Raw genomic sequence first — 12,973 nt, forward strand, 5'->3', positions numbered from 1 at the left:
CACTTTGAAACTCCCAAGGCTGAGCTACTCCCTTACTGCTGCAACCCGCTGCCTCCAGTGGGCTGGCCTGGGAACGGGTTTGTCAGTGAAACGATCAAGGCTGGGAGGCATTTGCCACCACACTGCGCAGCTCCAAGCGCTGAATTCCTGGGTGGGGAGTGCTCCCACCTTGTCTGTGTAGGCAGCTTCTGCCAAGGGTGGGGGAGCAAGGATGCCAAGCTGCCAAGGATGGCACATGGTGAGCGGCAGGAGAGGCTGCAGGCACAGCACCGCAACGGGGATGACTCCGGTGCAACAGCTGCTCTTTGGGGCCAAAGCAGAGCTAAGTGAGGGCCAGTGGCTGCAAGCAGGCAGGAGGAGGGGGTGGCAATGGGGTGGGTCTGCATGGCAGGGGGCTCTGCAGCAGCTCTCTGCACTGGCCTGACGCAGTGTGTCTGGGCCAGCCAGTGTGTCTGCATGGCTGGAGGTGGGGTGTGACTGCAGTGCCTTCCTGGTGCACAGGGACCTGGGTGCCCAGCCCTGCAGATGAGACCCTGCAGCACCCCACCACAGAACTGGGCCTGGACCAGCAGCACATGGCAGCTTTGCAGCATCGGGGCAGTGGGACTGTGCACTGCTCACCCCCTCTCACCCACACGGCCCCAGCCCCAGGCAGCACGGGCCAGCACTGGGGAGCACTCCTCACTCCGCGCCTGGTTGGGACCATGGGCTGGATGTGCCGTACCTGCTGTCGGTCTCAGCCAAACCCATTACCTGGCTCTGGCGCTGTGCTACTGCCTGAGGAGCATGTTGGGGCTGCAGCCCACCCGAATGCTGGGCACTCATACAAACCTGGGCCAGAACAATGCCTGGGGGGTTTATTCAATGAAGTCTCCTGTGTCCTGACACCCACCGCACAGGCAGCACTGCTGTGACAAGTAAGTGGCACCAGTCTCAGCCGCTGGGGCTGGTGTTGGATTCTGCCTTTGCCTCGATGAGCCCAGCAGACACTTTGTCCATTCGTCCTTCCAGCACCACTGGCGATGAGCTGGTTCCTCGCCCAGGGCATTAGCTGTTGTTCTCCAGGCTGTTGCAAAACTTTGCATAGTTCTTGCACAAAGCAGCACTGCGTTTTGGTTTTAACTGCACAGGTATGTTCTCTGGAAGTGCATTTTAGATTTAAATATGCTATTTATAGCAAAGCTGGGCTTATATTTTTACAGCCTTAAAGTTTATACTTTCTGTAGGTCAAATGTCTTATAGATCGAATTTCAGGCATATTTTCCCTATAACGATGATATTTGTCCTGTATTTTAGAGTGTTGAATTTTAAATTCCGTAGTTCACCTTTTCCGTTCATTTCTAAATATTCCGATATTTCGCATTCATCTTTTTGTAAGCGCCGTTTTCCGCCTCCAGCCGGTGATCGGCGCCAGCGGGGCTGCAGAACGCGGGTCCCCCCTTCGGCGCTTCCTGTGCCTGGGAGCGGGAACGCGAGCGGCGCGTCCCTCCGGGAGCGTTTTAATGCATGGATTAAAGCGCGTGTGCGCGGAGGTGCCCGCGGGCAGGTGCGGGGGTGACGCCGCGGGGCTCGACAGACCTTCCCACGACGGCTGCGTTCACAAACACCCAGCGCTGCCCGACACCCGCCCTGCGGGGCCGCGCTGCAGCGGCCGGGAGCGCCCGGGGATCCCGCCCGGCGGCGGGAGGGGCCGCGGCCGCCCCCAGCGGAAGCGCCGCCCGTGCCGGGCGGGCGCCACGTCAGGCGGGGCGGGGCCGCGGCGGGATGCGGGTAGGGATGACGATGGGGACGGCGATGAGGACGCGGGTCGGAGCGCGGGTCCTGGTGCTGGCTGCGCTGCTGTGCGCGCTGCGGGCCGGCCGGGCCGGCGGCACCGAGCTGACCTTCGAGCTGCCCGACAGCGCCAGGCAGTGCTTCCACCAGGAGCTGCAGCGCGGCCTCAAGTTCACGCTGGACTATCAGGTACCACCCTGCCTGTGCTCCTCTACCTGCTCCTTGCCCCTGCCTGTGCCCCTGCCCGTGCCACTGCCGTGCCCCGCTGAGCCCCAGCAGGGCCCCATGCAACCCCCAGCTCCCCCCATGCTGCACCAGGAGACGTTCTGAGCCCTGACCCAGTGCCCACCCCAAAGCTGGTACTTGGATGTGCCCACAGCGGCCACAGGAGGCCCTGACCCAGCCATCAGGGCTATCCCCCTGTCCAGGAACCCCCCGAGCTTTGAGCACCGTGGGGCACAGGTTCCCCTGGGCCTGGCCCCGGCTTGTGGCAAGCAGCCATGGGCAGGGTGCTGCCATGTGCACCAGGCTGTGCACACAGGCATGGGGCCAGGCAGAGCTGCTCCATCCGGGCCAGGAGGGCCTCGCCACATGGTTCAGCAGGTGCCACCTGCATCTCCTTGTGCAGGTGATCACCGGGGGACACTATGATGTGGACTGCTATGTGGAGGACCCCAATGGCAGGACAGTCTACAAGGAAACCAAGAAGCAGTACGACAGCTTCTCGCACCGCACCGAAGTGGAGGGCGTCTACACCTTCTGCTTCAGCAACGAGTTCTCCACCTTCTCCCACAAAACTATCTACTTCGACTTCCAGGTGGGCGATGAGCCACCGATCCTGCCTGACATGAGCAACCGTGTCACCGCCCTGACACAGGTGGGTCCGTGCACACTGCTGCGGGAGGAACATCCTGCTGCAGTTCCTGCTTGCGGCCAAACGGCCCCACAGGACCGCAGCTGGGGGCTCGTACCCCTTTCCCTTTGCTGAATGCAGAAGTGCCAACCGCCAGCCAGCTGCCCCACCACACACATGCCACGTCCTCCTCTCGGCAGTGTGGGCAGAGGGGCTGCTCTGGGTGTGAATCTCCCCTGGCCTGAGCGCTCAGTTTCTATCCCATCCAAGGAAAGTGCAGCAAAGCTTTTCCACCCTGTGAGCCCACAGGGATGGCTGCGCCCTGGGCTGGGACCCAGACCCTGCCCTTAGCCCCCAGCACCTCGTCAGGGCTCTCGGCTGTGCCCCGGTGCTCGCAGCAGGCTCGCTCTCCCAGACAGTCTGTGATGCTGCCCCTCTGAGCAGAACAGCTGCTGTCCTGCTCTGGGTGCCCCAGCACTGTCCCCAGCTCCCTCGGCTGCCAGCCCTGGCCTGCCCTGTGCTGGGGCAGGGGCAATGAAGTGTCCTTGTCTCCTCAGATGGAGTCTGCCTGTGTCACCATCCATGAGGCTCTGAACACAGTGATCGACTCCCAGACTCACTACCGCCTCCGGGAAGCACAGGACCGGAGCAGAGCTGAAGACCTCAATGGCCGGGTCTCATACTGGTCAGTTGGGGAAACCCTCATCCTCTTTGTGGTCAGCATCGGGCAAGTGATGCTGCTCAAAAGCTTCTTCACTGAGAAGAGACCTGGCAGCAGTGGGGCCAGCACCTAGAGCCACAGCCATGCTGTGCCCAAAATGCTGGGCGAAGCAGGGCGGCAGCGTTCTCCTGGCTCAGGCTTTACCTCTATTTTCTGCAAGGTGCTGCCACCGGGAGGTGGCTCTGGGGGAAATGGGAGGATGTGATGCTGCTGAGCCAGATGGAAAATAGTCACCAAAGCGCAGGCGGCCCCAGCAAATTACCCCCAGCATCATTCCCCACTTTGCCTGTGCTTGCCTTGCCGCTCTGTCCTCTCTCCTGGCTGGTCTGTCCACGCTCAGCGGCTCCACCAGGGCAGCGGGTGGGTGTGCTGGGGTTTGGCATCAACATTCCAGCCCCTTGTCCAATGCCTGGTGCCCCTTCAGAGCCCAATGGGACTGCAAGGTGCAGCCTGACGGCAAGCGAGACCCCTTGCTGCCCATACACACCCCGCAGGGCCAGGAGCTCTGCCCAGGCCGGCAAGAGGACGAGGCAACGCTGACCTCCCAGCACCCCCAGCACCCACCTCCTGAGTGCTCTTGCCTCAAGCCCACCTGCTGCCAGCCCAGAGCAGAGCTATCTGCCAGCTGTGGGCCCTGAGCTACAGGCAGAGCCGTGAGCACAGCTGCCCCATCTGCCCACAGCAGGCAGGGTGCTGCCTGCAGCCAGCAGGGTGTCCCCACAGAAGGCAGGGTCTCCCCGCAGCAGGGCCAGGGCTGGCAGCAGCATCCCACAGCTGCTGGATGAAAAACAGAGGCGAGGTTTCAGCAGGGGCTTTTTGCTTGGTGGTTTCCATTGCTGTGCAAGCCTCTGTCCTCACAACAAAGCATTTCCCAAAGCCACCTCTGCCACGGGAGTGAGCAGCGCACCCCATACCAGGTGGTATTTTCATACTTACACAAGCCCACACCTGGGGCTTGGTCCCCCCGCGCATCCTGCCATGCCCAGCAGAGCAGGAGCAGGCACAGCTCTGCCCCCGTGCCCAGGGAGCCCCATCTGCGCCCCAGCAGCAGTGAGGAACCCCTGTGTCCCTGTGACTGCAGCCCCATTCCCTGGAGCCCCACCAAACAGAGACCCCAACAAGAGTCCCAGGAGCCCTGCGCAGCACGGGATTGCACCTGTGGAGCTGGGGCAGCACCGTCAGCATCTGACTTTGCCACTTCGTAATAAACCCCTGCGATTGTGGTTTGCACTGCTGTTATTGGGCACTCAGGAGCGGCAGCCAGGGATGGCTGTGGCACTCAGCCCCCTCCACTCTGCAGATAGCTCAGCACCCAGCTGGGTGATGCCAGTCCCCTGCCTTGGCCCTTGCAAACCCCTGTCCGAGAGGGGACATTTTAGTGTAGCAGTTACTGCAGCCCTCCCCTGGGGGAGGGCTTGGGCCGACTGCTACATGGTGCTGGAGGTGCGAAGGGTTCAGGCACCCCCAGCCCCTGCTCAAGGCCCAGGGCTGTAGCTCCCTCCCTTCCTCCTCAGCCCCAGTAGTTGCACCAGCTCCTGCGGCAGCGCTGGCCTTGGGGACGTTGCTGAGCAGCTGGGTCCTGCAACAACCTTGGGCAGGAGCTGAGAGCTCCTGTTTGGAGCGTAGCTGCTGGCGGGTGCAAGACTGTGACGGGGAGCACAGCTCCAGGGCTGCTGCCAGCCCCGTGCCACCAGCAGGGACCAGGAGCCTCACGGGGACAAACAGCCCCAGCAGCTGCTGCAGGGAGAGCAGCACCCAGCCTTAGCCAACCTGTGGGGGGCCCTGGGAGCATCCACAGCAGGGACGAGCAGCCAGGACCAACTCCAAACCAGCCACCCCTGGGGCTAACAGGCTGGGGCTCCCACTAGCCTGTCCCCAGCAGCACTGGCTCTGGGGACCCCAGCTCATAGCCCAGGACACAGACAGGACAGGAGGTGACCAGGGGACACTTTATTGCTATGCAGGGCTCAGCAGGCACAGAGAGGGGACGGGGGGGACCCACACTGGCCCCACCACTCACAGAGGCACTTTGGGGCACAGAAGAGAGCAGCAGCAGCAGCCCCATCCCCACCAGGTCCCTCCTGTCGCTGGTCCCCTTGTCCCCACAGCCCTGGTTCCTGCTGAGCACCCTGAGGTGTCTCCATGGGCACAGTTCCATGCCCAGCTCACAGGGAGCTGCTCTGGCAGGAGCCGGCCCTGTCAGGCAGCCCCAGCCCAGGGGGCACCCGCTGGCCCCATGCCCCCGTGACACCTCGCTTGGGCGGCAGGGAGGAGGCCGAGCAGCGGAAGGAGCCGGTGGCCGGGGACGGGGGCTGTGGCTTGGGGTTGTGACCACAGGGGCAGCCCCAGCCCCCCCGGAAGGGGATGGTGAAGAGCCCATAGGTGATGGGGTCCAGGCAAGCGTTGAAGAGGCCGAAGATGAAGAGGATGTGGGTGAGGGCTGGCGAGACCCTCTTCTCCATGGCTCGTGGACAGAACCAGTGCCACAGCCCCAGCAGGTAGTAGGGGGTCCAGCAGAGGATGAAAGAGGAGACAATGACCAGGCTCATCTTCAGCATGCGCAGCCGTGCCCGGGGGATGTTATTCCTGGAGCAGCGCAGCGACACATCCTGTGAGGAGACTGGGGGGACACGGCCCGTGAGCGAGGGATGCTCAGCAGCCTGGCTGGGACAGGGACCCTGTGCCCTGAGGGAGGGCCGGGGGTCCCTGCACAGCCCCAGCCAGGGCTCTCCCTGTTCCCACCGCCCCAGAGTCCCTGTGAAGCCGCGGGCATGGGGACACTCACAGAGGCTGGAGCCCATGCGCTGGGAGATCTCCAGGAGGATGCGCACATAGCAGCAGAGCATGATGAGCAGCGGCAGCAGGAAGAGGCAGGCGAAGCCCAGCATGTTGTAGAGGGTCTCGTGCCAGGGCTGGGGGAAACTGCCACGTGTCGTGCACTGGGTGAAGTTGTGCGGGGGCCCGAGAGTGACCGTGTGGAAGAGGAAGAGCTGGGGGTAGAGCAGAGGTGGGACAGCAGCCCCCATCCCCAGGGACTGTGGGGTGATGGGGGTTCCATGTCTCCTCAAGGCACCGAGGTCTCGAGCCAGGACCACTGGAACCGGGGGTCAGACCCTGGGATGGGTACCTGTGGCACCGAGAGCCCCGCACTGAGGAGCCAGGCGATGTAGAGCATGATGCGGTTCCTCCTGCGGGCACGGGCAATGGCCAGCGGGTGCAGGATGGCGGCCTGCCGGTCCAGGCTGATGACCACGGTGACAAAGGCGGAGGCATACATGGCCAACAGCCGCAGGTACATGAGCAGGCGGCAGGCCAAGTCGCCCGCCCGCCACTGCAGCGTGATGTTCCAGATGGCGTCCAGCGGCATCACCGCCACCGTCACCAGGAGGTCGGCGGCCGCCAGGTGCAGCAGCAGGAGGCGGATGTGGGAGCGCCGGCTGCCCCCACGGGCCCCCGCCGCCCGCAGCACCGCCAGGTTGCAGCCAGCCGAGAGGGTGAAGAGGGCGAAGGTGACAGCCACGCGGGCCTGGGCGGCAGGGGAGAAGGTGGGCAGCCGCAGGCGCTCCTCGCCACCCTCGGCTGGGGGGCTCCAGGCGCAGCCCTGCTCAGGGGGGAGCAGGCTGCCGGAGGGCTCCATGCTGGCATTCCCTGGTGTGGGGTCTGGGTTTGGCCAGCCCCCTCCTGCTGTAACGGGCAGCGGCAGCCTGGGGTGGGGCTCTGGGGGGACAGGTCACCCTCAGCATAGAAGGTCCTGTCTTCTGGGTAGCCCAGGTCCCTTCCCAGAACAGGTTCCTTTGCCACAACCTCCACCTCAGCTCACTGCATTTCCATCCTCAGCTGCTCTCTGCATCATGTGGCTCCTCCAGAGCCCACTCACACCCCATAGAGCTGCAGGGGTCCTTGGCACCAGGCAGGGCAGGGGCAGACCCCAACCCACCACCTGCCCCAGGCTATTCCTGCTGCCCATCCACCCACACCCCACCCTACCCCATGCCTCGTAGTACTGCATGGGGATGGGGACCCTTCCAGCCCAACGCTGGAGCTCCCAGGATCCAGGCGCCCACTCCCCCCACCTCACCTCCAGCCAGAGTGTCCTGCCCAGCACCACCCATGGCAGGGCTGCTCCTCATGCGCTGCTGGAGCTCCACACTGGGGGATCCTGCATCCGCACTGTGCCCGGCAGCAGAGCAGGGAAGCAGGACAGGTACCGCTATGGTACCGGTGCCTGCAGCCACCTCTGTGCCCGCTGCCGGGCCACGCTCAGCAGGTGCTGGTGGGATGCCCTTGGCAGCTCAGGTTGCTGCTTGACGCAGCCAGCCTGCTCAGAACAGTGTGGTCCTTCACCCTGTGCCACCCACCCACACAGGCAGGGGAGTGTGCACAGTGCTCACACAGACAGACAGACAGGTGAGTCTGCACACTCACACACACAGACAGACAGACAGACAGGGGAGTGCGCACAGTGCTCACACACACAGACTCGCACATTCCTGTCGATGCACACAAATGTACACACGGCTGGAGCGTGTCCCCAGGTCCCCTGAGCGCTGCTCAGGAGCAGCCGCAGCCTGGGGGAGGGTAGGGCAGCTGCTTTGCATTTCAAAGGCTTCGCCCCGCCCCCCCGGCAGAGGGAATTAACGTGATTAGCAAGTCATTTCACAGATAAGTGGGGCTCATTAGCCCTGCAGACCCCCTTCCCCCCGAGCCCCGGAGTGGGCGGAGAAGGGCTCCCCCCGGCGCATTAGCACCCGGCTGTCGGGCCACCCGGCTTTCTGTGCTGGACCCTGCGGCCCTGCACCCCGCAGGGAACCGCCGACAGGCCTGGGCGCAGACGGGTTCCCCCGCAGCCCCCCTGTTCCCCTTCACCTGTGGGGCCTCCAGCCCGACAGGTTCAGCCCCATACCCCAGCCCCTCCCCTGTTGCTGGACCCCAAACTCCCCCCCATTTAACCCTGTGCTGTGGGGGCTCTCACACTGAGACCCAGGGCCCATCTGGAGGGTGCTGGTCACCCCCTCCCCAGCAGGGAGGTGTCTCTCCCAATGCTCCCCCACAATCGCTCTCCCAGATGCTGTCCAGCTGACCCACAGCTGTGTGCCGCGGCCCCGGCCCCCTGGCATGGCAGTGCTGGCTCCGTGCTGAGCCCCTACACACACCGGTGGGATGTCCACGGCCTGCCCCGCTGTACAGTGGGGGTTCCACCAGCTCTGCCATCCCCCCAGCCCCAAACCAGAGCCAACACGGTGGCCCAGACATGCCACACCCCATCCTGGACCTGCTCCTGCTGCGGGAACAGCCACGCAGTGACACACGGTGGGGCACAAGGGTTTATTTATGTACAGTCACAGCTGCCACAGCACGTCCAGCACAGCTCTGGGCTCACACCACAGGCAGCTCCTCCCCCCCACCTCCCATGTCCGACGGGGAAAATGCATCCCCTGAGCTGCAGGAATCTGGACGGTGCATCATGGGGCTGCGTGATGCCAGGTGCTGTGGGTCAGTCCTGGTACTGTGGTGGGACTAGAGCTTCCAAGAGAGAGAGCAGGTCTGCAGAGAGCTCCTGGGGGACAGAGAGGGGTGAGAGGGTGACTGGCCAGCACAGGGGATGTGGAGGGAGCATGAATCAGGGCTGACAGACCCCAGCCACCAGGAGGGCCCCAGGTCAGGGACAAGCAGGACCAGAGCCCCAGGTCTGTCCCAGCTGATGGGACCCTGACAAACACAAGGGAGGATGGCACAAGGAAGGATGGGAGCAGTTTAAAAGATCCTCCTGCACCCACTGCAGGGAGGAGAGGAGACACCTCTCCATTCCCAATCCCACACAAGGCTGTCGTTACCCCAAAACCGGACCCCACGGTGCCCCAAGCCAAGGGCTGGGGGCTTTGAGCGCACTGGGGGGGCTGAGCCCTGCACGTACCTGGGTGACAGTCCCTGCATCCACGAACTCTGGCAGCATCAGCCCCGTGTCCAGGAGGGGGTCACCAGGGAGGTCTGGGGGGGCTCCTGCCCCTGCGCAGTGAGGAGAGGACAGCCAGGAGGACACGTTGGAGGTGACAGCCTCATGCAGCTCCAAGGGGGTCTCCATCGCAGGGATGTAGGGGGGTGACCCCCAGACTCCCGTTCCCATGTTGGGAACCCCAGGCACCTCTGGGGAGGCTTCCACAGCAGGGCCATAAGGGGGCGACCCCCAGACACCCAGCCCCATATCAGAAGCCCTGTGCAGCTCCAGGGGTGTCCCTGCTGTGGGAGGTGACCCCCGGCCCACAGTGTCAGGGGCCAAAGCATCCCGCGGGCCTGTGACTGGTGGGTGTAGGTGGGGGGCTGGGACCTGGCAGCACCCTAGGCCCTGGGGGCAGAGGGGACAGTGCTGGGGGGCCGCCCCCCGCCGCCGGGCCAGCACCTCCTCGCTGAGCCCCAGCAGGGCCGAGAGGTGGGCAATGTAGCGGATGGCGAGGCGCAGGGTCTCGATCTTGGTCAGGCTCTGCCCCGCAGGTGCCAGCGCGGGCGGCAGGTAGTGCCGCAGCCGCAGCAGTGCCTGCGCCAGCCGCCGCATCCGCAGCTTCTCCCGCTCGCTGGCGCTCTGCCGAGGGCCCCCTGGCCCCAGGCTCCGGACCCCCTTCCTGCCCTTCCCAGGGCCGCCCCGCAGGCGGGGGGTGGCAGGACTGCAGCAGGATGCCCGAGCAGCAGTGGGGGACGAGAGGCCGCAGGAGTCTGGCGAGGGCGCGGGTGAGTTGCTGCTGTAGCCCTCAGGGTCCGGGGGCCCACGGCAGCCCCAGTCCTGCAGCAGGGCCGTGGTGGGGAGCGGGAGGCCTGGAGCTGCTGAGCGGGCCATGGTGGTGTGGCCGTGTGCCGGTGTCCCCCGGCTGCCCCGGCTTTATGCAGGGCTGGAGGTGTGAAGTGGCACCTTCGTGGCTGCATCAGCAGCACTTCAAAGGCTGGGGTAGGGGGGGACGAGGGCAGCCGGCTTTGAACAGGCAAGTGACAAATTTTACCCCGGCAGTGTGAGGCTGCTCTGTGCTGCCCACCCTCTAGCAGCACCAGCCCCCCGCACTGTCCTGGGGATGGGGCTTGGCCCCTATGTGGGGGCTGCAATGGGATTTGAAGCAAGGCCTTTAGCAAGGTCTTCAGTGGGCTGTGCAGTGGGCTGTGCAGTGGGCTGGCAGTGCACTGCACAGTGGGGCTGGCAGCGGGTGTGAGCTGCAGCAGTGCCAGCTCCAGATCCCTGTGGCCCCAGCCAGGCAGCTCCGGTGCCCAGCGCGGCTCTGCAGGACACGGACACCGCGCCCGGTGCCGGAGGGCGCAGCCCGGGAGACCACAGCCCGGCCGCCCCCCTGCCGCAGGTCCCCCGCAGCCCCCGCTAATGGCGTTTCACACGCTGCCCCTAATGAGCGCGGCCGCCCGCTGAGCCCGGCGCGGAGCCGCCACCGTGCCCGCTACCGGCGGGTGCGCGGAGCGGCGGCCCGGGCGCGGTGACCCCCCCGCCTGGGGGCGGGGCTGGGAGGGCCCCCCCCGCCGCGTTCCCAGGCCCCGCAGGTGTCGGTGCCGGCGGGTGCGAAGGTTTCCAGGGAAACCCGGCCCCGCCGCGGGAAGGAAAATCAATCAGGGAGCGAGCGGCACCGCCCCCGACAGCGCGGCCCCGTGGTGCCTTAGGGTACGTGACCCCCACATGGCAAAGTGCACGGCACTGGGCATGGGATCCCCATACTGGGGATGCCCAGGACCCCCATAGCGGGTGTGCGCAGCCCCAGGGGTACGGCGGTGGGTATGGGACCCCCATTCTGGGAGTGCACAGCCCCTCTGCAGTACCAGGCACCACACAACAGGGGCGGGCATGGAGCACAGAGCCAGCACGGGGCACCGTGCCAGCGGGGGGTGCAGGACTGGCCGCTCCTCGGTGTGAGCCACTGCCTCATTGTTCACAGGCTCGTGTTTCCCAGTGGTCACATGAAGCTTGTTCAGTTTTCCTTGGCAATGCCATGACACAGAAGTGACGAGGTAAATCCTGCTTGTCACTCACCACCAGCCAAGCGCTCCTGCCATCCTGGCTGTGCTCACTAGAGCCAAGCACACTGCTCAGCCCCACAGCAGTCCCAGGTGCCCTGGCCTTGTGGGGAGCCTTGCAGGGGCATTGCTGGCATTTCAAAGCTCTATTGTGCCAGTGTTGCAGGGCCTTGGGCACCAGCGGTGCAGGGGCCCCCCCCCCACAGTCCCTTCCTGCCACCAAGCACACCACAGCACCCAGAGCCACATGCACCCTGTGGTGTCACCCCTTCAGCCCAGCTACTTGCTGAGCCCTGCTCCTAGCACCCACGCTGCTTGCCAGGCGCCATGAGGATATTGGTATCTAAACTGGCTGTTACCTCCCCACAGGCACCGCAGACCCGGCACAAAAACGTCAGAGTTAATTGCTGCTAATCCCCTTTGCCCTCTCACTAGAGGAAGTGCAGTGCTGCTGCCCCAGCCAAGGTCTGAGGGTGCCAGTGCCAACCTGGACCCACAGCACATTCCAGGTGCACAGAGGTCTGACGCCATCCCAGCTCTGTGGCTGGGGGTTGCAGTGGGGGTCCGGCAGCACTGCATCCCAGGAGCGTGGTGGGGGATCTGTGGAGTGCTCTGCACCCAGCGGCACAGCCTGGGACATGGCCCTTCCCCACACACCTGCCCCCCCCTCGCCCTGTTCCCAGGCCCCCTCCTGGGTCTCATTAGCTGATGAGCTCCCGGGTAATGAGTTCTGCGGCCCTGCTGGGCAGCCGCTTCCCACCTCCCTCTGTATTTAGACAAGTGCTGGAGGGTGGCTGGGCCATGACAGTGCGGGCCATGGGGTCAGAGCCCTCTCTGGGGAGAGCCTGCAGCCCCTCACTCCTCAGGGGAGATGGAGTCCCCCACATCATGCCTGTCCATGTTGGTGGAGGCTGGGCACAGGGCATGGCAAGGATGTGGTGAGGGTACTGGGTGAGCTGCAGGGCCAGGAGGCCAAAGCCCTCCCCAGATCACTGGTGCCTGGCTTGGATCCATGCCCCCAGAGCAGCCGTGCATCCCACGGGGTCAGGGAGACCAAGGCAGCATGGCCGAGCGCAGGGACATCACCCAGGAGGGGAGCACACGGGTCCCACCGCTGCTGCTCCAGGCTGGCTGCTGCATCCCCTCATACCCCTGCCCCTTGGGGAACTGATTGGAGCTGGGAGCACACCTGTGACAGCTGGGAACTGTGCAGAGGGCAGGGAAGGTGTGGGGACACTGCTGGGTGACAGGGCTGGATGCTCAGGGTCCCGACACTGGAAGGTCGAGTCCCCGCTGTCCCCACAGAGCCCCAGCCTGGCAGAGCCACCAGGGAGGGCAATGCGGGTGCTGGCAGGGCTGGTGGGTGCATTAGCATCTCTCATGGCCGTGTGAATTGGTCCCTGCACACTTCCCAGCACTGGGCAGCACCAATTAAGGACCAGAGGAGTCAGAACTGACACCTCTGCAAATGGGCCTGGCATTCCCAGGCTCTCAGTCGGCCCCAGCCCGGCTCTGTAGGTTTTGACACCTCCAGGTGGTCACAAAGGTGTCACCTCACCCCCCTGGCCCTGCATAAAGCTGCCTGGACACCCCCAGACACAGGCAGCAGAGCAGATCCCAGCCATGGC

General features: G+C 64.8%; 3 protein-coding genes across 3 annotated transcripts; 1 reads left to right on the plus strand and 2 right to left on the minus strand.

The window, feature by feature from the left end:
- Positions 1 to 1,776: 1,776 nt before the first annotated feature.
- Positions 1,777 to 3,420, plus strand: TMED3 (transmembrane p24 trafficking protein 3; the record flags this gene model as incomplete). The annotated part of the gene is made up of 3 exons (XM_080351218.1): positions 1,777 to 1,962; positions 2,402 to 2,650; positions 3,184 to 3,420. 3 exons carry the CDS (start codon positions 1,777 to 1,779, stop codon positions 3,418 to 3,420), a joined length of 672 nt encoding a protein of 223 aa, XP_080207344.1.
- A 2,092-nt stretch (positions 3,421 to 5,512) lies between these two features.
- On the minus strand, positions 5,513 to 7,459 carry LOC308044487 (gonadotropin-releasing hormone II receptor-like; the record flags this gene model as incomplete). The annotated part of the gene is made up of 4 exons (XM_080351220.1): positions 5,513 to 5,967; positions 6,133 to 6,337; positions 6,475 to 7,064; positions 7,426 to 7,459. 4 exons carry the CDS (start codon positions 7,457 to 7,459, stop codon positions 5,513 to 5,515), a joined length of 1,284 nt encoding a protein of 427 aa, XP_080207346.1.
- Positions 7,460 to 8,841: 1,382 nt separating this feature from the next.
- On the minus strand, positions 8,842 to 10,176 carry LOC308044449 (mesoderm posterior protein 1-like; the record flags this gene model as incomplete). The annotated part of the gene is made up of 2 exons (XM_080351180.1): positions 8,842 to 8,904; positions 9,262 to 10,176. 2 exons carry the CDS (start codon positions 10,174 to 10,176, stop codon positions 8,842 to 8,844), a joined length of 978 nt encoding a protein of 325 aa, XP_080207306.1.
- Positions 10,177 to 12,973: the final 2,797 nt, after the last annotated feature.

This window comes from Nesoenas mayeri (genome assembly GCF_963082525.1).
Source record: "Nesoenas mayeri genome assembly, chromosome: 11".
Taxonomy (NCBI): Eukaryota; Metazoa; Chordata; class Aves; order Columbiformes; family Columbidae; genus Nesoenas; species Nesoenas mayeri.